Source organism: Sceloporus undulatus, chromosome 2, assembly GCF_019175285.1.
Source record: "Sceloporus undulatus isolate JIND9_A2432 ecotype Alabama chromosome 2, SceUnd_v1.1, whole genome shotgun sequence".
Classification (NCBI taxonomy): domain Eukaryota; kingdom Metazoa; phylum Chordata; class Lepidosauria; order Squamata; family Phrynosomatidae; genus Sceloporus; species Sceloporus undulatus.
Genome location: NC_056523.1, coordinates 157,061,862 through 157,089,171, shown reverse-complemented (window position 1 = coordinate 157,089,171; position 27,310 = coordinate 157,061,862). Strand labels below are relative to the sequence as shown.

At 39.9% G+C, this 27,310-nt stretch overlaps 1 protein-coding gene across 3 annotated transcripts in view; it reads right to left on the bottom strand.

The window, feature by feature from the left end:
* The window catches only part of PITPNC1 (phosphatidylinositol transfer protein cytoplasmic 1), a 177,431-nt gene continuing 150,121 nt past the window's right edge, over nucleotides 1-27,310 (bottom strand). For 2 of the 3 annotated variants that reach the window (XM_042454823.1, XM_042454825.1), the window contains exons 7-9: nucleotides 24,187-24,342; nucleotides 22,196-22,259; nucleotides 1-1,745 (exon numbers count right to left, since the gene is read on the bottom strand). In XM_042454823.1, the coding sequence (XP_042310757.1) occupies nucleotides 1,486-1,745; nucleotides 22,196-22,259; nucleotides 24,187-24,342 (480 nt within the window). In that variant the 3' untranslated portion in view covers nucleotides 1-1,485. Of the gene's footprint in view, nucleotides 1,746-6,413; nucleotides 6,533-22,195; nucleotides 22,260-24,186; nucleotides 24,343-27,310 lie in introns of all 3 variants that reach the window. The other variant, XM_042454826.1, reaches the window with a different exon arrangement.

Genomic DNA, 27,310 nt, shown 5'->3' with positions numbered 1-27,310 from the left:
GGTGCATCTGTAACGCGCCACAGTGTGGTCATGCAGACTATGGACTATATGCTACCCTAACCTCTTGGCTGACAGTTAATTTTGTCGTTTGAAGTGGAAGGGGAAATTGGTCCATCATGTCCCCAGTGTCGCCTCAGAGGAGATGTCCTGCAAGCCTTTTCGGCTTCTCTCACCCTAACCTTTTTCCCTACCATCAATTTATGGCAAAGGTAGGGGACATAATGACACAAGAGGGCATAGGGAGTCTATAAATGGAATATCCATGCTATAAATGAGAGAAGGAAGCAAGAGGGAAAGTTGAATATAATAACAAAATGCCTTGGGTAGTGAAGGTACCCCAAAAGTCACATTTCCCCTCACAACAAATTAACATGGCTGTTCTTGTAAAAAGCTTCAGATTAACTGCTCAGCATTCTTCTGTATCATTATCAGAATCAACAAAGGATGGGCTACTTCTCAGGTTTGAGTTGCACAACGGCAGCAACTGTGGCAGAGGAGGATTGCTAACACACCTTCATTTACCACAGTGCCATGGGAAACCACCACTGGTGGAAGGTTGCTCACTCCTGTTTTGTAGTCTCCATTAGCTTGGTGCTTGTTTGGAATCTTGCTGAAAAAAGAATGAATGACATGAAACAGGGTTTGGCATGGACTTTCAGCAGGTTTTAATCGGAATTATAAGGCCTTGAATTAGTCACTCACTGAATTGTGAATTAATATGGAGGCTATTTCATTGTCTGTCATCCAATATTTCTCCCTGCAACAAGACTCTCAAATACCAACACAGAAAAGCTATACAACAGCACACAATAAAAATTTTGTGCAAGATACAAATAGTTCAAGGGTCTCAAAATAGGTAAAATGACTTACAACCAGAGTTGGAGCACATTGGTTCTTTAATTTTGAAAGCTTGAAGTGTGCATTAGCTATATCCCAAATCCTGAGTTGTATTCAGTAGAAGAGGAATCTGAATAATTACTGTTGGTATTCAAGTTTTTATCAGTGAATATCAGTTCAAAGGTTTACTTTAAGGTGCACTTGGCCTGAGAGGATTTAATGAGATATAATGGCTTTGAATGAGAAATGTTGTCTTTTTAAGCTGTCCCTAAATAAGGACCTCATTCTCTCAAGTTGTCTTTGCAATCTTGATTAAATTCCTATAACATCTCCAGTAATAAATACTGTTGCTCTACATATGAGAATCTCTTTTGTTTTCTGCATTGCTACAAAGAGATTGTTTTTGCAAGCTATTTCATTTTGTGTTGATAGCAACATCTGTCATATGGCTTAAGCTTTAGTTTGGGCATCAGAGCACATGAACTATGTTATGGCATGCATTTAGCTAACTAGTCAAAGGGACAAGCGGGGGCGGAGGGGGAGGCATATTTCCAGATCAGTAAAATTTCTTTTAAAAAAAACAACTACCATGAACTTTGCAAATGCTGTTATGTTGGTCATGGCATCTTGTAGGAAAACATGCTGGGTTTAGAAAGCTTCTTTGTCTGGATCTGGCAGTGTGAGAGTTTCTGGGGCAGATTTTTTCCGTGGCCGGTCTTTGGATACTGCTAGGAATTCAGGTGCATCTGTGGATAGAGGTGTAGATGGAGCACTAGAAGGTGCACTGCGGATTGAAGAAGGGAGGGAGATGTCAGAGATTGATATCGCAGGAGGGAAGATCCCAATTTTCTTGTTGGTAGCTTCCTGAGTTGCTCGTTCAAACTCCCGAACTTCATCCATAGTCATGTCTTCAAGGAGAAAACAAAGACAGATGAATTAATGTTAGAAGCAACACATAAGTTTCTTCCAATCACAATAAGATGCTGTTTCTCCTCCCAGTGTGAATAATTGTCTATTAGAACTCCAAAGGTAAGCAGTATTTTCAGAACAAGCTACTGACTTTTCAAAATTATACAGTGCAGAACAAGCAAACCTTTAATTACTTCTTTGTTTCCCTTAGTAAGCCCTAGTGGACTGATGCTGACATTTTTTGCTTCCCCAGATAGAGGCTGGAGACAGGCCCTTCTAACCAGTTTACCAAGCAACTGATGTGAGCGCTATTACATATATGTTATGATCAAACTGAAGACTAATATGTACTCCAATAGAAATGGTTAGGACTGGAATGTCAGATAATTGAAAACTTGCATATTATTCAAAAACAATCACTGAACCATTCTTTTAATTTGCATGTACACTGCACTGACTGAATTCCTTCCAAATAACTCATCTTTTGAGACAAGAGAATGTACCATACCTTTTCTAATTAAGTATTGACTAAATAAAGCCAAGCTACTTGTGGTTTCAAAAGGGCAGGCGTTATTATTACATTATTGTTTGATCTGGATCTGGGCTATACTACTTCAGAATGCAAGTACTGTAACTGAATTTTATTTAACACTATCTAAAAAAAATCACTTCACATTAAAACAAGGAAACAAATAAACAAAATCCTTCAAATGTAATCCTCTCCCAGATAAACTACTTTTATGTGTATAGGTTTCTTTCCCCCCCATATAGGAGGATTCTATCATGTGAGCTGCCCACCAGCCTAGAGATATGACACATGACAGTTACCAACTATATGTGTGTCTCTGTGTAAAGTAACAGCAAAAGAAATAGTAACAATACTAAGATTCAAAAGCATATGTTTTCAAGTGATATTTAAATGACTTTCTCTGTAAAAGTTCAGTGGGAAAGCCTGTATCTCCCTAGATGTAGCTGGACTCCAGCTCCATCATCCCTCCATCATTGGCCATGATGAGCTGAGGATCATGGGAACTGAAGTAATCAGACCCTACCTATCAACCCTAACTAGCATGGGAGGATGATAGATCTGGAGGCCAACAATATCCAGAGAGACACAGGTTTCCCACGCCCTAAGCTATGGTCTGTAGCATGTTCATAGAGTATATCAGCCACCATGAGAAATAAGCTGAGATGATTATGAATTAAACAGCATTTTGGATCTCCCCATTCTTTATGTCAGTTCTTAACACTCAAATTAACATAAGTATAGAGGTCTAACAAAACCCAAACCTCATTTGGTCTAGCTGTTTAATATTGCAAAGAGCCCAGTGACAAAAGACTCACTAAAAATTTAAATAATTAGTAGCTGAAAAAATTATCCTCATGTTGTTGTTCTTTGATATACCAACAACAGTAATGAACTTATTAGAATTCAGCTGGCTGATATTGCAGGCCTGAAGAAACTGCAATGCTTAATAATCACAGTCTAAGTGCAACTAGGCCAAGTAATTTCCTCATTTTCACAATGAGAGGCTCTGGGTTTTCATTCAGAAATGTGGGGGAGAAATCAGTTAGACAACACTACACAGTTCCACCAGAGGGCAGAGTTACTTTACTATAACAAGGTCTATTCCTTTTTCCCTCCCCAGAAAATTCCAAAGCTTAATTCTTCTTGCCTATTTCTTTCAATCAGTTCTATGAAAGATGGGTTCAGAAGAAGGTCATTAGAGATTTGCACATCTCATCTCAAATCCAGGTTGGAGTTTTTGAATGCCAACAGAAGATTTGTTTTCCCAAGTAAACAAACAAACAAACAAACAACCCAGATCTCTCCCCTCCCCCCCATTTTTAGCTCTCCTTCATTGACTGGGGACTCACATAAAAGAAACTAAGCAAATTTCAAATAATGTACTGATATATAGTAGTTGCTGAAAAGAAATAGCACAGAAGTTGTTAAGGGCCTCTTGACCATATAGTCTAATGCAGGGGTAGGCAACCTTTTTGTGCCGGGGGCCAGGTTGCTGTCCCTCAGACAATTGGGGGGCCAAAGCCAAAAAATAAATAGTTAAATAATTAAAAAAAAATTAAATAAATAAAAAATCATTCCTACAGGCCCGCCGCGGCTGCTGGAGCCTTCCAGGAGCGCTCCGGCGACTGCAACGGGCCTCCTACAGGCCCGCCGCGGCTGCTGGAGCCTTCCAGGAGTGCTCCGGCAACCGCAACGGGCCTCCTACAGGCCCGCCTCTGTGTTCTAAAATGGCGGCAAAGTCTCTCACAACCTTTCCCGTCCTGCCCCATGACTGGAAAGGTCATGCGAGACTTCAGTCGCCATTTTAGAACACAAAATGGCACTTGGAGCAGCGCGGAAGCTGCAGCGGGGTGGCAATCGGCGGCAGGACCGGGCTGGGGCCAGTCCCAAGGCCTTGCCAGGCCGGATCTGGCCCGCGGGCCGTAGGCTGCCAACCCCTAGTCTAATGGCTTGAAGCCTCTCAAAAGTTCTGTTTGAAGAATACTAGAAAAGACAGGAATAGGGCAATGACCGTAGCAGTGACCATATGGGTTCTGGAGTGATTTTGCAATCACTTTGGCCAAACTAACATCAAAATGCACAGGCCAAGTGGATGGGAAGGTTCCAATGGTGGCATTAAAATAACCTCTCCTTCTCTAGAATAGTCATTTAGGCCTAATTCCCACTTAACTGTTAAACCGGGTTCCTAACCGAATCTATGATTCGGTTTGGCCCCGAACGTGGTTCCCACTATCTTTGCACCAGAACACTGCTGGTGCTGGAGAGGCCACAGAAAGGCCTAGGTGGAGAGGATAGGGCACGCAGCGGAGAGGCCTGGGGGATGGCGGAGGCAGGCCAGGGTGGAAAGATGGAGGAGGTAGGCCGGGAAGAAGGCTGGGGACAAAGGGAGGCATAGCTGGCGTGGAGAGGCTGGGGGAAAGCTGCTGCCAGTGGAAACCAGGGCAGATTCAAATCCAATTCGAATCCACCTGGTTCCCACTTGGGCTGAATCAACTGATTTCTAAATACAGTGGTACCTCGGGATACGAAATACCCAGGTTACGAAATTTTCGGGATACGAAAAAATCCCATTGGAAATCATTGTTCCGGGTTACGAATGTTTTTTCGGGTTACGAAGAAAATTTTTGGTGCTTTTTTCGGCTTTTTCGCACGAAACGCGGCTTTTCCCCATTAGCGCCTATGGCAATTCGGCTTACGAAGGCTTTTCGGGTTACGAAAGCGGCCGCGGAACGAATTACTTTCGTAACCCGAGGCACCACTGTAAATCGATTCAGTCCAAAAACACCCCATTTTACCAGCATTTTTTTGACACGGGTATAAATGGGTAAAAATGATTAAAACCATGCCCCGCCCTTTCCAAATTGCTTCAGCGATTCAAATTAAGTGGGAACCATGGTGGTTTAAATCATTTGGAATCATGATCTGTTTTAAATCATAGTGGGAATTAGGCCTTAAATATTTTGATCCTTTCCAATATTGTATGATCTCACAGAATTAGGTGCAGCAGTATAATTATTATTATTATCATTATTATTTATACCCTGCTCTTCAGCCAAGGCTATCAGTACAATCTAGAAATAAAAACTTAGAAGTAAAAAATTAAAAGTAAAGCTGGATAGCTATATTGTGTTCCAAGTGAAAAAGATTAATCCTTCTCATATACACACACACCCACACACCCACACCCACTGGTTTTAGCCAATGAAAGAGGAGGCATTTATTTCTGATTATCAAATAAATGTTCTCCTCATGTACAATAATTGCAACAACTCTGTTCTCTTTCATCTGCTTTTGGATTAATGCAACCTAAATGTTATTAGAGCCTTCAAGTTGCCAGCACACTGCATCAGACAGACAGGTAGCCTGCATGGATCTCTTGTGCGCTGAAATGCCCAGTAATTTAACTGGAGATCAACTGTCTTGCACATAAAAGAATGTGCAGTCTGTTCCTGGAGAAAAATGCTGGGTCACAATGTACATTGCCTTATTGTGATCTAACAGACCATATATTTTGATAGAAAGGACTGTACTAGCACAAATTTTGTAGTATCCTGTGCCAACTGGCATGATTAACTGGGATGGAAAATTGCACCTGATGCACCACATTTAACTCTAGTCTCACTATTTTCTTGTGGGAGATAGATCAGTGTCTTTAAAGTTCTATACAGATATACGCCCCACCCGCAAAGAACCCAACCCAACCGACCAGGAATTGTAACACACCATTCTCTTGTAGGTGCTGACTTAATTTTGAAGTTGGACTACAAGGGAGAGATGTGATCATCACAATTAAGTTTGTCATGTCTGCCATTTGAAAAGTGCAGCAGCTATGCTAATCCAACCAAATATTTGTTCCTTGCATTATTTTACAAAATAAAACAAAATCCATAGACACTGTCCAGTGTTTTTTAAAATGAAAAACTGCTGGGACAAGGAGAAGGAAGTGGTTTTCTGACATCCCAGGGAATCAACCAGTCAGTACTGTGCACATCTGGCTCCAAAGAGGAAGACTTGATTTTTCCAGAGTTTGAACTTTTCACTGGAATAATTGTTATCCACAAACTGACTTAAACCTGATTCTTTTTGTCCTTTCTTTGCTCTGGGAAAGAGTGGCAGTAGTTTTCAAGACACTACATACACTTCCTTTGGCATGGCTGTCTATTTCATCCACAGGAGATGAATGTTCGTTGCAAACTTTAATGTTCGTTTTTTCATGCATATTTTTCTCATATTCTCGAACATCCTCCATAGTCATATCTGAAAAAAGTTCAAGATGATGGGGGTTTCTATTAATTCAATCTATATTTTAATAAAAAGGAAAAGGCTTGAGGGAAAATATCTTTCTAGCAAAAGCCAAAAAGCAGGAAGCTTTATGGGGAATCACTTATTAAGACAATTTTAAGTTAGACCAGCCAAGGAAGGTATAAGAAGGTTAGGTTGGAGGAAATGATTGTATAGGAATGCTTGGAAGCTGGGATATTTTTGTGATGTGAGCTAGGCAAGAAGGTGCAGGGTGCAGGCTTTGCTAGAGGCAAACATCTTCTAAAATGCTTTTAGAAGATTTCCTGGAAAAAATAGGAAGGATTAAGGAGCATTTCAAAAATTTACCTACCTTATCAGGAACTGTTTAACAAGAGTTTACAGTATTACATTTAATGACATATTATGCATTCTACCAACAATATATCTTTATTATTTTAACAGTGCAAAGTTCAGATTTTAGAGATTAGGCAAGTCAGACAGCGTACAGGGTTACTGTGGAATATAGTAAATAACAGTTTAATTCAATTCATGATTTAATTGTTTTTTTAAAATAAAAGGCCAGATGCATATGGATGTATCTGCAGGTTGCCTTCTGGAGCTCCAGTAATGCCACATGCATCCAGCTCCAATGCATCATGTGGGGTGTGTGTACTATATACACTTTCAGCATGTTCCACAATCTGCAGAAACATGCACACACAAGCAGTTTCATAACGCAGGAGTTACCTATTCTTTTTTACAGACAAAAAGGTCCTTACATTACCATATATTCCACTAAAGCATGGCTAAGAGTTAGCACAACAGGCTATCACCCCAATAAAGCCATTACAATATTTTCTATCTCCACTGACAAAAAAATGTGGATTATCATATATTAATATTACTGTGTGTTTCTCTCCCCAGCACTTGGAATGAAGGAGCATTGCAGCAGTGATCAAAGAAGCTTATAAGCAATGGAAAATGCATGATCAGAAGCACTTTTGCCAAGCAAAATATATGTTCTATATTTTCAACTCTTGAATCAATAGTGAAATATTTTTGTTTTTATAAGAAAGGTTGCTGCATTAGAGTGCATTCCCACACTTATCTACCTGGAAGTAAGACCTACAGAAAGAATGATTAAACAACTTTAGCATCAAGGATTAGCGTGTATTCAGAGGGATAAAGTACTTGGGTCAACAAAATCCACATTTATGGAGTAAGACAAATCTTGCTGTTATAAAACAGTCCATTTAGTTTAATTGACACCATCACTTAAATGTATTGCATTTCAATGTACTGAGGAAAGGTGAGTATTTAATTAGGATATATTTGAATTAATCTTCTGTCTTTTGTTACTGTTGCAAAAAAACACTGAGGTGCCAAATATTCACAAACTGAATTATTTGCTATTATCCTGTGATAGCAATCCAGGTTTGACAGAGACCAGGAAAAAAAACAGGCTACAATAGATCCACTGCAGTGCTTATGCTTCTCAAAGGGTGTGTGTATATAATTATTTTTGTCTGGGACAACTCTGCTTCACTTTCAGGGTGCCTCAAGCATCCAGCCCTACAATCCTGTTTTAGCAGCTTGAGAATTACATCATGAGTAGGGTTGCCATAATTGCCCACTAAAACCCAGGACAAAATGTAGGACAAAATCTAGACCGAACTGTAGGACAACTGCAGGACAAAACTCAGCCCAAAACGTAGGACATTTAAGGTCCTCCATTTTTCTTAAATGTCCTACATTTTGGGCTGAGTTTTGTCCTGCAGTTGTCCTACAGTTTGGTCTAGATTTTGTTCCACATTTGGTCCCAGGTTTTAGTGGACAATTATGGCAACCCTAGGAGGGGGACCCTAGCTTTAGCAGTTGTAGTGATAATGGTCACCTATCATCTTATTTACAAACATAAAGCAAAATATGCACAAGTTAATTATGCAGAGAACAAAGAGCTTATACTTGTCAACTGTCCTGAATTGGCAGGGACAGTCTGCTTAATCCTCTGTTACTATACTGTTTAGTTGCTTATAAGATGTCCTAGTTTTTCTCCTCCTCACACTTTCTCCCTGGCTTATTTCAGTTACTGTAAACTGCATTCAAAGTACCGTATATAGTCAATTATAAATGGACTTCATGTATAAGTCAAGGGAAGGTTTGGGGGCCAAAATTATGGTTTTTATATGACTCAAGATAAGTCGAGGGTAAAACTTAGTGGCATGTAGCAAAGGATCTAAAGAATGAAACAAAGGAAAACAATTTCAAAGAATTTACAAAATTTCAGCAGGTAAAACTGATGTGATCACACTAAAGGCAGGATGGATGAGAGAGCAGGTCAGTGCTTACAGGACAGATTAAACTCTTGCCTTTCACCAGAGGATAGTTATATATGAGCTAAAATACAGTATTTATATTGACCCATGGATAAGTTGATTCAGGTGTTTTGGGTCAATTTTTGACTAAAATTTCTAGATGTATACAGTAGTTCACACTATGGTGTGGATATGGTGGGATACAGACCGCCCAAAAAGGGCAGTCTCCTGCTGCCCTGGTTTGCTCCGCAAGGAAGCGGCAGCGGCCAAACCACACGGCTCCATCGTGGAACAAAAAGAACCCGCAAAAAGCGGGTTCTTCTTGCGGCGCCTTTGTGACGCCACAATGCACCAATGCCGTGCTTGTGGCATCACAAAGGTGCCGGGACGTGTAGACACTAAGCATCTGTCATGTCAAAAGGGCGGTGCCCGTGTGTACAGGGTGCTGCCATTTTTACTCCCCCGTCATGTGCTGGGGTGAGGCCAATATGGACGGTGCATCCTCGGCCAACCCCTAGCACGTGATGGGGGCACCGCAAAGGCTGTCTAAATCGGTCCTATATACAGTAGTTCACACTCAAAAAACACAGCCAGGGAAAGAGGAAGAGGTAGAATCTTGCCTTTCCCTGTGGACTCAGGCAAAAGCAAACAACTGCAGCCTTTCCTAGCTTTCCTGTTCATCATCATTAATAAGTTTAGCCATCACAATCACATTCTGATGCTGCTTGGCCATACATGTTCCAGTTTTCATCTGTGAAATGTTGAAGGTTATGAGAGCTTTACAATATATCTATCTGCCTGTCTCTCTCCATGCCTACCTACTTGTGTGTGAGTGTGAAATCCAACAGTAACCATGGATCAAGAAAACAAAGATGGTCAGAGGAATGGCTCCTCTACTGCCAATCTGCTCTGGATGGTCATGGGAGGAGGCAAGCAGAAGTTCCATCAGAAGAGCAGACATCTGATCACATGATACTGCATTGAACCCAAAATAAATCCTCACACTTCTCTTTTGAAAAGACTGTGTGTGTTCTTGTATGAATGTGCACTCATCCTTTCATGTGCTAAAACTATTCTCTATTTCTTTTTAATCCTTGAACATTGAAAGAGAGGGAGGGAGGGAGACAGCGGGGATGACTCATGGGCATTATCCAATAGATGCCTACAACAGTCAAATTACATTGCACACATCTATTGCAGAAGCTCTGACTGCTCTTTTGGGGCCTGGTTTTGGCTGCCAGGGTACAGCATAAAGCACTACATAAAAAGAACAAATTGAATGTGTGTCTCACAGGCAGCGACAGCTCCAAAACACATTACCAAGGGCTGGAAAACTGATTAGCTGTGCACAGTTTCTGAGTTCTGTAGAAATCCCTTTCCGGCGCACATGCCTGCTACTAGGGTGGTAAGTGCACATATGAGTGTGCTTCATCCCTCACCCCTCTAATGATTAATGTTACATTAATTCCCTCTCCCTATACCACTCATATAATGTACTTGTGAATATTAATCTGGTTGATCTCTTCCCACATTCCTATTCTGCCTGAGAGATGGGGACTGAGGGTATAAGATGCTTCTAGCCTGATGGGACCTTCAGAGCCTTCTGTGCATTAGATTATGCAAGTATTGTGTCACCTTCTGCTGTGCTCCTACATCTCTGGCCCTGGTTATGGCATGTACTCCTTCTCCACACAAGATGTATTTAATCCAATTACAATGTGACTTCTCCAAAGAACCTCTTGTTTACTTGACCATTCAAAATATTTTAGCTGTTGGTGTGTGTAGGGTTAGGATCTGTTATATGTTATGTCTGCAATTGATTGAATTTTTAAATTATTATTTTGAATGTTCTGTACATTTTGTTCTGGTGGTGGTGGTGGTTTTCAAACTTAATAAAAATATTTAAAAAATATATTTTAGCAGTATCCCCTTTCCCACATTCCCCTCCCCTGATAAATCAGGTTGTATCCATCTCTATTTGCATGTTCTCAACACAGTCTTAAAATTCTTTTTAGGAAATACTGGAGATAAGTAAATCTGTAAAGTCCTTTGTGTAAGTTTTTGTTTTAATATTTAAGCTCTGTAAAATATGTAGGGGATGAACTATCCAATATAAGCACATTTACATCCTGTGCATTTCAACAGGAGGGTTCCAAGCACACAATTATCAGTCCTATTGAAATCAGTTGAAACTAGAAGACCCTAAATATGATTGAGTTGTGCCCTTTTTATTTTCAATAATTAGATGGTAGAACTGACTTTACTTCCTGGGATATTTGTAAACATTTGTACTGTGAGTGTGAGACTGGAAGCATCTGGAGTGTAGTGGGGGGGGGGGAGAGCATTTAAAAATAAAGCTTGTTTCTTTCCTCTTCTTTTTTAAATAGGTATTTGTTTTATGTATACATTTTATGATCTTTCTGCTGTTCATTCTTCCTTTACAAACCAATGGGTACAGAATGGGGTCATTTATGCAGTTTTCATTAAGGAAATCCACGTTTCTCCTAAACTAATACAGTGTTCTTTTCCTTTTTGTTAATGTAAATAATAAATTATGACTCCACATATTTAAATTAATGCATGCCTTTATCTACACCTGGGCTTGGGATCCTCTAGCTTGCCAGATGTTTTTGAGCTCCGATTTCCATAGCTGATGTCATCATGTGACATGATGGGAGTAGTATTTCACCAATATCTGGAAGGTCAAAGGTTCCCAAATGCAAATCTACACCATCAAATGTACAATTGCCCCAACGTTGCAAGATTGGTAATTTTTGCATTAAGTACCCATCTTAATGAATAAGTAATTTACAAATACTAGGATGATGTTTTATTCTGGTCCTTTGCTGTCTTTCCCAGGGAATTATTAATCTTAAACCTCAATTTCATGTTAAACCTTTCATAGCCATGAAAGAATGCATAATGCCCAGCAGCTACAATTCCATTGACAGGTATCTGCAGAGGCTGCAGGCTAGATTATGGCAAAATGAAGTATGTTGAATTATTGCTGTGAAAAATCATCCCTAGGGCTCTTTCACCTAGCTAAGAATTGCATAATCTAATAACACAGTTCCTCAGTCTTGAGCAAGACCTCCAGCATATATTAACTGAATAATCCTAATTAATTTTAATATGAATACATTGCAGAGAGAAGAAAAAGAAGTAGATCTGGGCAGAAAATGGTTTTGCATCTGAATTTACTCGTAACAAGTGAGGTTTATGTCATACAGTGAATTTACCCTAGCATAGTTCATCTTGCTTAGAATGTGCATTTTATATATATATATATAGCTACACTAGTAACTTTTTTACTCAGGGAATTGTGAAAGAAAATAGCCTTGACATTCTGGACCCAGTCCAGGCATTCATGTAGAGCCAATACTATAAGTTCAACTCCCTTGTTATTGTCCTCAGGATTTTAAAGGATCATTTGCATATGGGGACAAAAGATCAATCAATTTTGAGTCATGATAAGCAGACCATAGCACTACCTTTCCACAGTTGTGGGATTGTGTGCTCCTGTGAGTCAAGAGGCTATGCTGATGGTAACAATGCTGCTAGTAGGTTCTCCCATGTCAGACAGGCTTTTGTTGAGCAGCAGCAATAGTGGGGGTGGCACTGGTGGAGCAATAGTGGGGGTGGCACTGGTGGAGGATCTCTCAGAGACAACAGAAATGGCACCATAGCTAAAGATTGTGGCATTTGCCTGTATCTCTTTAAAATGCTTTAAGAGATGGTGGGAATGAGGTGAACCTTAGTGGGAGAAGAAAGGAGGGCCTCCAGATTTTTTTAAAATTAAAATTGATTTTTTTAAAAAATGATTTTTAAATTATTATTATTATTATTTTAAGAACATTACATTTTAACCAAATCTTCACTATGTTTATGTAAATACATTTAGGTTATGCATATGATATTATAATTTGAAGGTATAATTTTTAATTTTGCTATTGGTTTATGTCACAACTATTAGAGCCCTGGTAGAGCCTGTACTGCAGCCACTCAAGTTCAATCCCAGTGAAGGGGGTTCAAGCTCGACTCATGCTTGCATCCTTCCAAGGTCACTAAAATGAGTACCCAACTTGTTGGGGGCAATTAGCTTACATATTGTAAACCACTTAGGGAGTGCTTAAGTGCACTGATAAGTGGTATAGAAATGTACTTGCTATTGCTTGCTATTGATATTAGCATTACATTCAGTGGTATATGGGAATTATGATTTACGAGTAACATTAGTGCAAAAAACAAAATAAAACTAAGGCTTCTATATAGTGTGAAATAGGAGGAAGCGGTCACTGAGGGGAGTGACACCATGAGTGATCACACCGGATGACACCAACCCTAGGGATGCCAATGCTTGTTAGTACAGTGGGCCCTTGGTATCTGCTGGAGTCTGGTTCCAGGATGCCTGTGGATAACAAAATCCATAGATGCTTAAATCCCAATAAATACAATGGCATAGTAAAATAGTGTCCCTTATATAAAATGGCAAAAATCAAGGTTTGCTCTTTGGAATGTTTACTTTTAAAAAATATTTTCAAGCCTTGGATGCTTGAATCCATGGATAAAAAAAAATCCGTGGATAAGGAGGACTGATTGTACTGTGCAGGAGGAGGGATGGTAAATCCATTTAGAATGTCTTTTGCCATGAAAACCCTATGATGAGACAATCCAAAATGAAACAAGAGTGAGTGCCAGAAGATGACACTCAGCGATCTACTGGGACATAGCAGAAGACAACTACAAATAGCGCTGTGGCTAATGATGCAACTGGATTCAAGCTGAAAGCATGATCAGCAACTGACGTGCTCAGAGATGAAAGGAAAGTCCAAAGGTGCACAGTACGTATTATAGGAACATGGAATGTGAGAAGCATGAATCAGGGGAAGCTAGATATAATAAAACAAGAACTGGAATGTATAAACTTTGCAAAATAGGACTTGTCAATCCTAGGCAATTGGAGTGCAAAAGTAGGAAACAAAGCACAATCAAAGATTGTAGGAACACTTGGCCTAGGATCAAGAAATGAAGCAGGGGAATGACTGACTGAATTTTGCAAAGCCAACAGTTTGTTCATTGCAAACACATTCCTCAAGCAACCACTAAAGTAACTGTATATATTTATGCAAAGGGAACTTGCAGCACCTTTGAGACTAACTGAAAAAAAGATTTTGGTAGCATGAGCTTTTATAGACTTGAGCCTACACGCATGAGGAAGTAGGCTCAAGTCTACGAAAGCAAATGCTACTAACTTCTTTCTTTCTGTTAGTCTCAAAAGTGCTACAAGATCTCCTTGCATACTGATTTTCCAGACAAACATGGCTATGTCTTTGTATATGGCCAATATAGCAATCAAATAGACTATGTAACTGGAAGCAAAAGATGGAGAATGGAGATACTCCATTCTTTCTGCAAAAACAAGACCGGGGCAGAATGTGACACAGACCATGAACTGCTAATGACAAAAAATGTGAGTAAAGCTAAAGAAGACTAAACTAACAATTGTGTCTCAATACAACCTGAAGAACATCCTTGCAGAATTTAAAGATAATATACAAAATAGATTTGCAATATTAAGCCTAATTGACTGGGAGCCAGAAGAACTATGGACTAAAGCCGGGGACATTGTCAGGGAGGAATGCAAAATGCCCTATTTACATTCAAAAAGAAAGAGAAGGCTCAGTCGATGATAGCTGACACTCTTCAAACAGTTAAAGGCAAACAAGAAGAAAAAGTAAACGGTGACAGAATTAGAATCAGAACCTTGAATGTAACTATTCAGCAACTTGTGTGTAGGGATAAGGAGAACTATTAGAACAGTCAATGGAGAGAAATAGAAGATGACAACAAAAAAGGAAGAACAAGGGACCTCTTTCACAAGATCTGTGAAATCTAAAGAAAATTTAAACTAAGGGTGGAGATGCTCTAGGACCAGCAGGAGAATACATTACATGACCAAGTAGAAATAAAAAACTGATGGAAACAATACACTGAAGTACTTTATAAAATAATGAAAGGATGACAGAGTCATTCAAGGAAGAACCATTTGAAGATGAAACTCCAATTTAAAGGTGAAGTGGAAGCTGGACTCAGAGCACTTGGGAGAAATAAATCACCAGGAACAGATGACATGCTAATAGAGCTGCTTCAAGCTACAGAGACAGACTCTACTTTAGTTATAACTAAAATCTGTCAACAAATATGGAAAAAGAAAGGCCCAGAGATTGCAAACACTCAATGTACATTCCAATTCCCAAGAAAGGGCACAACAAGGATTGCAGTAACCACAGGACCATTGCATTAATTTCCCTTGCATGCAAAGTGATGCTCAAAATTCTGGAAGCTATACAGTTATGAAAGAACTAGGCAAGATCTGAAGTGTAAAGATGTATCATTGAATACTAAAATCAGGCTTATCCATGTTACCACATTCCCAGTTTCAATGTATGATTGTGAAAGCCGTAAGTGAAGAAAGCTGACAGGAAGAAAATCAACTAATTTGAATTGTGGTGCTGGAGAATAGTCCAATACTGTGGACTGTAAAAAGACAAATAAATCAGTTCTAGAGCAAATCAGGCTTGAACGCTCCCTAGAAGCCAAGATGATTAAACTGAGACTATTGTACTTTGGCCATATCATGAGACATGACTGACTAGAAAAGACAAGAATGTTTAGTAAGGTGGAAGGAAATAGGAAAAGAGGAAGATCACATTCTAGATCAGGGGTCGGCAACCTCCGGCCTGCGGGCCGGATGCGGCCCGCGGAAGCCTGCCAACTGGCCCCTGGCTGCTGTTGCCGCCACCGCCGCCACCGCCGCCGCCACCGCCCGTCACGGCTTTTCGCCGCTCTGGGCGCCGCCATTTTGGGCGGCAAAATGGCGGCGCCCATAGCGGCCTCTGGGGCTATGGGCGCCGCCATTTTTTGCACCCAAAATGGCGGCGCCCGAGCGTGAAAAGCCGCGTGGGTGGCTGCGGCGGCAGCGGCGGCAGGCCTCTAGGAGGCCGCTGCAGTCGCTGGGGCCCTCCGGAGGGCTCCAAGGGTGGCAGGGGCCTCTGGGGGGCCCGCTGCCGTCGCTGTGGGCCCCCAGGAGGGCTCTGAGGCGGCAGGGGGCCTCTGGGGGGGCCCTTTGCGCCGCACGGGGGGGCCCTCCAGGAGGGCTCCGAGGGCGGCAGGGGGCCTCTGGGAGGCCCGGTGCCATCGCTGGGGCCCTCCAGGAGGTCCTCCAGCGCTGGCGGCCCCCACCAGGTTTTTGCCGGTCTCTGACGGGGCCTGGGGCCCCGTCAGGGGCCATCAAAGATGGGGAGGCCTGGCACCCGGAGGTTTGAAGCTCCACCCCCGGCTTTGGCCCCCCAGTCGCCTGAGGGACAGCAACCCGGCCCCCGGCTCAAAAAGGTTGCCTACCCCTGTTCTAGATGGATACACTCAATCAAGGAAGCCATGGTCCTGAGTCTGCAAGACCTGAGCAGGGCTGTTAATAGGGTGACTTAGCGGTCTTTCATTCATGAAGTTGCCTTAAGATAAAGTTAACAACAACATAAGCACTAAAAGATTATAATTGTACTAATGTATCCTTTATATAAACTTATGGTACAATTCTGATTTCCATTTTCTGTTTTCTATACCTGTCATATGGTCCCTTATATTGAGGTATAGTAGTTTTCCCCTATGGGGTTTAGATTTACCCCAAAACTGATAGCCTGGAAGGAACACTAAGGCCCGTTACAAACGGGCCTATAGTATGGACTGGGTCTGTATTAGGGTTAGAAAGGGGCATACCTTCCAGACGCCCCTAACCCTAATACGGACTGAGTCCATACAAAATGGCGGCGCCCGTTCCACACAAGGCCGCCATCTTTACGTAGCGGATGCGCTGCATACGCACGTCGTGCAGTGCATATGACACTGTGAGTGCGCCATTGGCGCCTTGCGGCGTCATATCTGCGCCGTGGAAGAAGCGCCATTTTGGGGCTTCTTTTTGCTCCGCGAGGGAGCCGCACGGTTTGGCTGCTGCAGCTCCCTCATGGAGCAACTGGCAGTGGCGCGAGACTGCCCCTTCTGGGCGGTCTGTAACGCACCTAAGTGAGCACACAGAGCTTAAAAAGTGTCAAGGGGCTGTAAAAGTAACTTTCTGCTGTTTTCACACTTTCTATTTGTTATAAATGCATTTTTCCTGACAGAATGTACTCAAGGCTTCAGATAGGCAGTCAGGGGCAGTTCATTCTGAGAAAATAAGAGCCCTTCACCTTACTATCTACTGGTTAATTTTCCTAAGGATAGCTGACAGAACTAATCCTAGTTTTGACACTCACTCTCCCCTTAGTGGAGAGTCACCTAAAAATTCCCTTTTGCTTTTTCATCTGCAAAATGGAGATAATAATCCTTATTTCACAGGCTGCTAGGGTGATTAATGTGTCAACTGTGCTTTGAAGATTAAATATGTTAAGCTCTATTGTTGTCCAAGCCCCTCTGAATTTTCTCCTTGCTGCTGTTATATTATTTGCAGCAGTACGAGGCGATTGCCTCTGTCATATGGCTCTATTTTGATTTTTATCATTCTGTGACCTACTCAGCATTTTTCTTTCTAACCTGAACTCCTTATGTTTACTACTATAAACCAGAAAGGGAACATCTTAGGATAGCTTCATTCAAGACTATTTTTCGATAGAAAAAGAAATTGTGCAGGGATATCAGCTGTACACTACACATGCACCATAACGTGTGACAAAATACTTTCATTTTATGTTTAGTTTAAATAAAGTACAAGTGATAGACAGCCATTACCAGCCAAGGCTTCTGACTAGATTAGATTAGAACAATGGCCATCCTCCTTTGGCAGGAACTGCTCACCAGTTTTGGTCCTGGCAGGGAAGTTTAGAATAAAGACTGGGTCTTAATGCAGATATGTTTGCTACAGATTATGGACCTATCTGCCACCTGACCTACTGGCTTTGTGCTCTCTTTGGGAGATGGTGCTGCTTTCATCAGCAAAATGTGTGTAGTTGTCTTATGCTTTTGCTTTGAGCACAAGCTCATATTTAGAAGCAGAAATTTGGGGCATGATCTTTCAGGGCCATAGAACTCTGGGCACCCAGCCTTATTTAGCAGCTGCATGGGTATCATCAATGCATCAAGAGACAAACCAGACATCAAGGGGAATGTGTACTGCAATTAACACATTTTCCTCCCAACAACGGGAGACATCTGCCTCAGCAATCAAAATAGCAAATTGCACCCATGCTTACCTCCCAGTGACCAATCATAAAACAAAGCACATTAAATGTAAGTGAGGAAAAACATGTGCTAGGGTAAAGCAAAGTTTTTCCCCAGTTGAGAAAGCATTTCTTCTAAATATGTGCTAAGCATATTGTGTACTTTGACCATACAATTTATCTGTTTTGCCTTCATCCATTTGCCATTCAGCCCCCAGATTAATATATAAACAGATAGGCAGGGTGTTAGACTGTTTGACACAATGCCCTCCAGCTGCCAAACACTCACCTAAGTTTTATACTGTTAGGCATGGAGTGAGGAAAGGATGCACTGTGGTAACAATATGCATGGAGAGGGAGTAGTTGGAAGGGGACTGCCTATCAAATTGTGTGATATGGCTAATAGTTCAAAATATATTTTGCTACATAATGATTACTAACCTGCCCCAGCGGACATCCCACTCATTTCTACCAGCCAGCTCGACTGCAGGAACATGCTAGCCATAGTTTTTCACTTTAGACATTGGCACAATCCTGGATACCTCCTCAAACCTTTATGTACAGAGCCAGCTTCTATGCTTAAATGGGTGGGATACAATAAATGATGCCATCTCACTGGCTTCAATTCTGTGCATGGGGATCCTGACTAGTTAAATATCCAAGGATACCATAGTTGTGGCCTTCCTATTGGCACTGTTTTTCCAACGCTAGTGGCTTACTCTTCCTTAGTCACAGTGGCTTATTTTTAGGGTGGTAACTCTCACAGCTCTGCCTCCTAACATATCTCTGCATTCTGGATTGCTTTGTTAGTAATTAGTCAGTGGTGGAGATCGGGCCTTGCCAGATTGAGCTGAGCCCTGAATACAAAGGTGAGATTTGTATGCACTGTGAAAGGATGAGTATCACTGGCAAACAAGAATATTCATTCTTATTCAGTCCAGGATTTTCCCCCTGGTCTGCAACTACCTTTAAATTATAAAACACAGAGAAGAAAGAGAAAGCCATGTTCCCCTGATCCTCAGCAAACAAAATTGTATGGTTTCTTACATTTCTGAAAGAAATTAATTTTAGAAGAAATTTTCTTTATAAAGCATTATTATATTTCCAGTTATCCATAAAGCAGGGAAATTGATATGAAGTTACTAAAGTCTGTTGACCAATACTTCCATTTTCAGGGCTAATTGACTGTTGAGACAACATTACTAGCTTGTATGGCAGAAGGTTTGTAATAGATTTTCTTTCTGGCAATTTAAGAACCTAGGAAGTTATATGAAACAGATCCATAATATAACTGAAGTACTTGTATAAATACTTGGAATTGGTGACAGAAGATTTAAGGGAACATTACATTCCTAATAGTAGAATCTTTTCTGACTTCTTCTCACCCTCCCATTATTACTAGGCTACAATTAGGCATTTGGGAAATGGTTGTGTCTGATTCATCCATATTTATCATAATGGACAGATTGTACTGACTTTTTACTTTCCTAGTATAAAATAAAAACCTGCATACATATTGTACAATATGGAAATATTAACAGTATTGATGTCTGGAATTACACTGTAATAGTCTGAACATTATTAGTATCACTATTACCTAGCCTGTATTGAATTATAGTACCATTATAGCCTAGCATGTATTGATCTCACAGATTGCGTCAGAAGCAAGGGATTCTAAATTGAATCTTTTAAATGATTTTTAAACAATGTTCTCAAAATGCTGGTTGTTCTAAAGAAGGTCTAAAGTAATTTGAATATGAGGGACAAAAATCAGAATTCAAAAAAGAATAATAATAATAATAATAATAATAATAATAATAATAATTTATTTATAGCCCGCCCAATCACAAGGAATCCAGGCGGGTTACAACAGTAAAAATAAAGATAATAAAATAAAATACAATAAATAAATAAAATACAATAAAATTAAAGAGAGCGAAGTGAGTACATTCACAGTTAGGCCTGATGGAAGTTGGGCCTCTCTTTTTCACTCCCTCTCAGGTCTGATGATGATGTCATGGAGGGAGGGCTCTTCTTCTTGAGGCAAGGATTTTATTTTAATTAATTTTAATTTAATTCTTCTCATTAAATTTAAGAGAAGAATTGGTGGACAGAGTGACGTAAGTCACAGTAAATGGGGAGTGGAACTAGGTAGGGAAGGCCTGCCGGAAGAGATCCGTTTTAAGAGCCTTCTTAAAGGCTGTAAGAGTAGAAATGTCACGGATCTCCTTCGGCAGGTCATTCCATAGCTTCGGAGCTGCCATGGAAAAGGCCCTCTGGGTGACTGAAGTTAGCCTAGATTTTATTGGCTGAAGTAGATTCTTCCCCGAGGACCTTAGAGTGCGGGACGGACAGTATGGAAGTAGGCGATCTCTTAAGTATTCTGGACCCAAGCCATGTAGGGCTTTGAAGGTAATCACCAACACCTTCAGAATTATGTTCTGAAGATAATCATTTAATTAGTAAAATGTATAAATTGTTATTAAGATTCAATACCGAGGTAGAACAAGTAAAATACTGCATGATTAGTTGGGCATCAGATCTAGGCCATAATCTACAAATGAAGCAATGGGAAGACATTTGGACTAAAGGATTAAAATTTACATGCTTATATGATCCCAAAGAAAACTTCTATAAAATGATGTACAAATGGTATATGACTCCCCCCCAAAATGTAAAAGATGTTAAAGGGAATATCAGATAAATGCTGGAAGTGCAAGAAAGAGGTAGGTTCATTTTTTCATATAGGGTGGAAATATAAAAGGGCTAGAAAATTTTGGTTTAAAATTAATAAGTGGATAGAAAACATCTTGAAAATGAAGATAAGTTCAAGGCCAGAATGATATTTGTTAAATATGAGTAGTTTAGATGATAAGGAAGAGCACAGAAATTTGTTAATTTATTTAATTACAGCCACAAGAGATGTCTTTGCAAGAAAGTGGAAAACCAACGAAATGCCAACATGTTTAGATTCGATAGAAAAGGTTATGGAATTAGCCTCTTTAGATAAACTGTTGGATTTGGTGAAAAATAATTCAATGAAAATATTTAAGAAAACATAGTATATTTAATCAGAAAAGAGGAGATACAGTACCAGTTGTGCAGGATTTGAAATGTAAGATGTATTAGCTCATATTATTGTTATTATAATTTGTGACAATGAAAGAAAAGTCAATAGTTTTTGTTATTATAATTAGAAGTTAAAAATGAAATGTACATGAATAATAGAGAGGATAAATTATATATTAATTTAGAAATCACATAATTTAGAAAGCAGATAAAGGGAAGCAGGAAGTCAAATTTTAATTTTTCTGTATTAGTTGTCTTGTATTTGTTTGGTAGTTTCATTTTGTGGGTTTGATTTGTCTCTTCATGTTCATTTGCCTTTGTTAATAAAGAATTATTATATTTTAAAAAATGCTGGTTGTTCTCTGTTTGCTTATCTTTTAATGACAGTCACAGATCACTTAGTTTTAATGAAGTTTCAATTAGGGACCAGGATAGACATAACATAAAAATATGTTTCAGAGTTTGGGACGCGACCACAAGATTAGATGTTCAGGGCCTCCCACACAGGTCATTGTACAGATTTCTGCTAGTCTCCTTTTATTCCTGGGTCATTTTTACATGTAACCACTGCTGCCACTAGGCAATGGTTCTCTTAAGGGCCAACTGAGATCCTGGTTTAAATTTCAAAATGTTCCTCTCTTATACTGAAAACAGTTTAAAATAATGTGAGCCAAAAATAAAATTCTAATAACTTCAGATGGTAAGAAGCAGGCATACAAATAGTATGACGTCAAGTACTGCTGCAGGATTGTAGCAATGTCTATAAGATATCACATTCATTCTCAGTTGTGAAAAAGTAAAAAATAGGAATAACAAAAAAGAGCTACAATCAGAACAGTTAGAACCATTATGTTTACCATGGATCAAGCACATACTTAGTCTAAAATTCTTTCTACAACTTTGGCTATGAAGAATATATGTGACAAACAAGTTCTTTACAGAAAGTAAAAAATACAAAAATCATCCTCCAGTAATGGCTATCTTAACAAAAGAAACTGGAACACAGTACAGGGTGGCATACAGTGAGTATGGCCTCAGCCATTTCTTGTGCCCACAATGTGCATTCATTTGGAAACATGACTTACCGTACCACTCATCCACCCATGCAAAAGCCTGTCGGTGACCAATCAGCAATATATCTCTGACCACCTGTAACAAGGATAAAGACTGCACTGAGAAAAAAGTAAGAACAACTCAAAGAGGTATGCATGCACTACACTTAACACTGTTTGTTTTGAACACTTTACAACAACACCCTTAGAAGTAAATAGTCTAGTGCAGAACTAAAGATTCAATACGGTGAAGCAGTGAGAAAATCAGACTGGCAGCCAGTCTGAAATATCAGGGTGCAATATCTCCTGAATCATGAAGCTCAGTGAGTGACCTTAGGACAGTCACTATCTGACTTAGCACTACCAAAATCAAGCATAAATTGGAGGATAAAAAAGGCCGGAAGAAAGCTATGTATACTGTCCTCGCCTTCTAAGAGAAAAAAAACACATCCTCATCCCCATTATCTCCCCTCTTCTATGCGGAAACTCATGACCTTGATTGCTCATAAGAAGCCTGCCAAAAATGTGGTTGCAGCTAGAAGTAAACTTTTCTGGATGAATGGTGCCAGAAAACTTTGTACCGTTCTACTTTCCTAGCTCTCATGTACTGGTTGTCTCTAATTCCAGGGAGAAATAACCTGCACAGCAAGCAAATTATGTACAGTTGAAAGTACAGATTCTTTCTGTGTTGATAGGATGAAAAAACACAACAACAACCCATGTTCCTAGGCTTGCATCAAAGTTGGTAAAACTGTACTGGGGAAATGGCACAGTGCCATTTTATGCTGCATGATTCATAAACCCACTACATTAATCATGGTCTGTCTCATTGTTTCCCAGGAGCATCCCTGGGTCAGCAAAATCCACCTATCCATATATTATGCTTGGATTGAAAGACTTCTCCAAGAAAATTAAGTTTTAGCCAAATCAGGTGGCTACTATTCAGTAGTAAAAGCACCCCCACTTTTAAAAGGTACATATTTCTGCTTAAAATAAAATACATAATTCTATCTGAGGATTTGTTTATACTTTTATTGTATTTTAAAAAGGTAATACATCTAGCCTAGAAAGGAATCATGATGGAAAGCTCCCTAGATGGGAGTCATGATGGAAAGCTCTTTCTAAGAAGCATGTCAGAGTCTTTTTAAAATAAAGAATTCAAGCATAGTTCAGGGGAAGTGAATTCCATGTTCTCTGAAAAATGGGTCAATATTCAGCACAACTATATCTTATTTTATCTGAACCTTTGAGTATGCACCAGGACACCAATCACCAGAAGAAGGAAACATGCCTGCAATCAAAATGAGCAACATTCACATTCTTATACTCTCATACTCAGAGATTTCTCATTATATAGCATCCTCTGCAGCATATCCTTTCTCACTCTGTTCCTCTTTTGCCTGTTTCAGACCTTGAACCTAAGATAAACACAAATGTACAGACTCTCCAGCACATAAATTATAAGGAGAACTTACATGAGTAAGTGAAATATATCTCATGTAGAAAGATATCAAAGAGAAGAATGTAGTATTGTTGCATTCTTGTTTTGTACAACTTACTCCAAAACAATCCATGTTTCTGTCTAGATAGCTGAGTAGGTAGTGCTGGGAGTCAGTGATCATGTCATGTAATCCTGGGGAAAAATTGTTTTGTTTCTACCTAGGTTGATAATTGAAATCCAGAATACCCAAGGTAGCATCCTCTAAAATATTTCCTGTCCCACATTCAAGGACAGTTAGACAGGTGGAGCTGGGGTGGTGGTGCTATGAGAGTGTGAATGAGATGATTGTGGCAGGAAGAAGTTATTTTTAAGTTTTGGTTAGGTATTGTAGGAGTGGCGTACCCTGACTTGGTGACACCCAGTGCGGGGCTTTTGGCATGTGCATGCCAGTAAATAGTGCACATGGCCCTGTAGGCAGCCCAGATGGGGCTCTGGTAACAAGTCCTTATTTATACACACTGCTGCTTCTGTTTGTTCAAGGGGAAAGAGGATCAACGGGCTAGATGCACTGTCCTTTACAAACCTTGTGAACAAACTGCTCTACTCGAGTTTGAAGTCCCCACACTTCAAATTTCACTGACACTAATTTGTAGGAACACATTATGGGTTCTTGAGTGTCCCTCCAGCCTTCTTTTAATAGGCCTCTCCCAGTCTTCTCTGATTTGAAGTGTTTAGGATCCTATAAAGAGTGGGGAGGGGAGGGGAAAAAAGAGAAAAAATAGCTTTGGTTAGAAGACAAATCAACAGACAAACAAAGCCATTCTAAGTCAAAAAACGTTTGTGCTAGAAGCCCCTTAGCAATTAACACAGGAGTATTATACACAATTATTAATAAATAAGTTAGAAAAGCCATTTCAACTTATATTTTATTCCAGTTATTAATATTAGGATTGGTAGCTGGAAAACTGTACTAAATGGAAGGAGCACCACAGTGGAGGAAAATGCTACTTAATTCCTATCAAGATCTGTTGTTAACTACTGTCAAGTCAACTCCACTTCATGGTGACTCTATGAAGGAGAGACTGCCAAATCACTCTGTTATCAATAGCCCTGCTCAGGCCTTGCAGACTCATAACTGGCTTTCTTGACTGAGTCTATCCACCTGTCATATAGTCTTCCGTTTTTCCTACTGCCTTCCAGCTTATCAGAGACCAAATTCTTAATTACCACACTTCTAATTCTGTACAGTTGTGTGAAGTAGTGAAAATGGCTAGATCCAATGGCAAGCACGTAATCCTTTAATGTATTTACAAAATATATTTGAAATGAACTTCTGAAAGGATGATCCAAACTCACTTCCACAATAGGGAAAGGCAGACAAACCTGTTAGTACTTGTAGAATATATGCCTGAACTGTTATGAATTACTGCTACTGGAACTGTAATGGCAATTCCAGTTGCAATTTAATTCAGTGGAATGGACCCATTGGATCAATGGGATTTACAGTACTATTATTGGGGCTACCAATATAATTCAGAGAATATATGTCTATATATCACAACAGGATTATTGTGCTAAGCATTCATTTTAGTTTTATCTAGCTTTTAGCTGTAGTACTAAATAAGTGTGCAGGAATATATACTGAGCAGAAATCATGACAAGTCAAGGGAAAAAAAAGACATGTATTGTGGGTAATGACATGCATTACTAGTCCTTTTTATCATACCGATTTCTTAACAAGTATTTTACCAGCCAGTTTGGAAATATGGTAATTTCTGTATATGTTGCAGATCTTTTTATTATTTAGATCCTTAATTTACTTAGATCTTGCCTTCTCACTCAACAGATGGATAAGGAAGCTTGCAATATTGAAGTTATTAACCTAAAAGAAGACTTCTGTGGATGAAGCAGGGCCTTTTCTGTGATGGCATCCAGGTTCCAGAATTCTCTCCCTAGAGAACTCCAGCAAGTTCACTGCATGTTTAAGTACATTCTGAGAGCATTTTTACTTAAAAGCATCTCTGGATTTTAATAACTAAGGCTCAGTACAGACTGGCGCTTTGCGCCGGTCTGCAGCCGAAAATACAGCTCAGGAGAGCGGAGTGTCCAACATGCTCCCGAGCCCTACCGTGGGTGCCATCTTTGTGCACCGTTGTTTACACGGGACGCACAATGATAACATCCATGTGGCACAGCACCCAAACAGTACGCAAATGGCGCCCTGTACACGGCGGAAAAATAATCTGCCGGGAGAGGGTTCTTTTTAAGCCTCATGGAGGCTGTAGCATTTTGTCTGCTGCGACCTTCCTCCAGGGCAGAGAGGGGCGGTGTCTGGCCACCACTTTCTACCCGTCTGTATCCCTCCAAAGTCTCTCATAGTCCAAACATTTTGTTCCTGTACAAACTGATTTTATTTTGGAGACCCATGTGACATTTTCTTCATCCCAAAATATTTCCTAGAAATTCCTGGCATTATCAAAAAAATCTCATTCCTACTGACCAGGTCAGTTTAAATTAACCCAGTATTTCCAAAATGAATTTCTAGGACACAGATTGAACAGAGCTCAAGCAAGAGAAAGAAGAATGTTTGTACTAAAACAAAATGATCTAAGTGCTTAACTAGTGTAATAATTTTAAAGCAGTAACACATTTACTATAATTCCTGAATAATAATTTAAAAGGAACCAGTTGAAATAGGTGAAAATCAATTTCTGAAATGTTGCTTGAGTCTAGTTATGACAAATGATCAACCAGAGGGGGAGGAGGTAGCAGGGAAGGGAGGAGGAAAATCCAGGCTATTTCAAGAAAGAGTTTGGATACAAACCTGATAATATGCAGGTGAAATCAAAACAAAAAGAAGTGGAAATTCTCAACAGTTCTAGAGAATTTCCCCCCTTCTGGACAAGTCCTAGGACTGCCTTTTATGTTTTAATCTGCCATCATTTTAAAATACTTAAAAAGACAGTGATATTACTTTATTTTATTTTAGTATGCCATTACTTTCTTATTTTTATTGGAGATGTGATAGAAACATTTTAATTTTGCAAATGCCTTATAAGTAGCTCTTCTAAATTACAGTAACAACAAATAAATATAGTTGGCAAACTACGTACCCTTTCTATAAGGTTGCATACCAACACAGTGTTAAGTGTTTTGAGTGTTGGACCATGGCTCTGGAGAGATTTGAATCCCTGCACAGCCATGGAAACCCTCTGGGTGACTTTCAGCTTCAGTGGGAGGCAAAGACAAACCCCCTCTGAACAAATCTTGCCAATAATCCTCTGACAGGTTTGTCTTAGATGACAACAACAAATAAAATTAGAAAGAATGCCAATGTAAAGTTTCAAGTTAATTCATGCACCTAAGGTAGTGTGCAAGACAACAAATTCAAGTTAATTCTCAAATTTGTTAGTCTCAATAGATGGCGATTTTATCATCCAAGTGCTATGAAAGGCTAAATTCATTTTTCAATGGGCCAAAACCACAAAACAAATTTACTCTGGAAATGAACATCATTCATAACAAGAAAGAGCTCCCTGATTTACCAGGGTAGCTTGTTTGTCAGACTGCAGATTCTTAGGTGATGGGAAGCAGATTCTCAGTGTTGGTCTTCTCCCCAGGGGCCCATTTATTGGCCTCCCATTGACTGTTCGATCAGCAGCCAAAAGGGGCAGGCCTTCTGTAGGGACACCTTGGCTGCATCCACA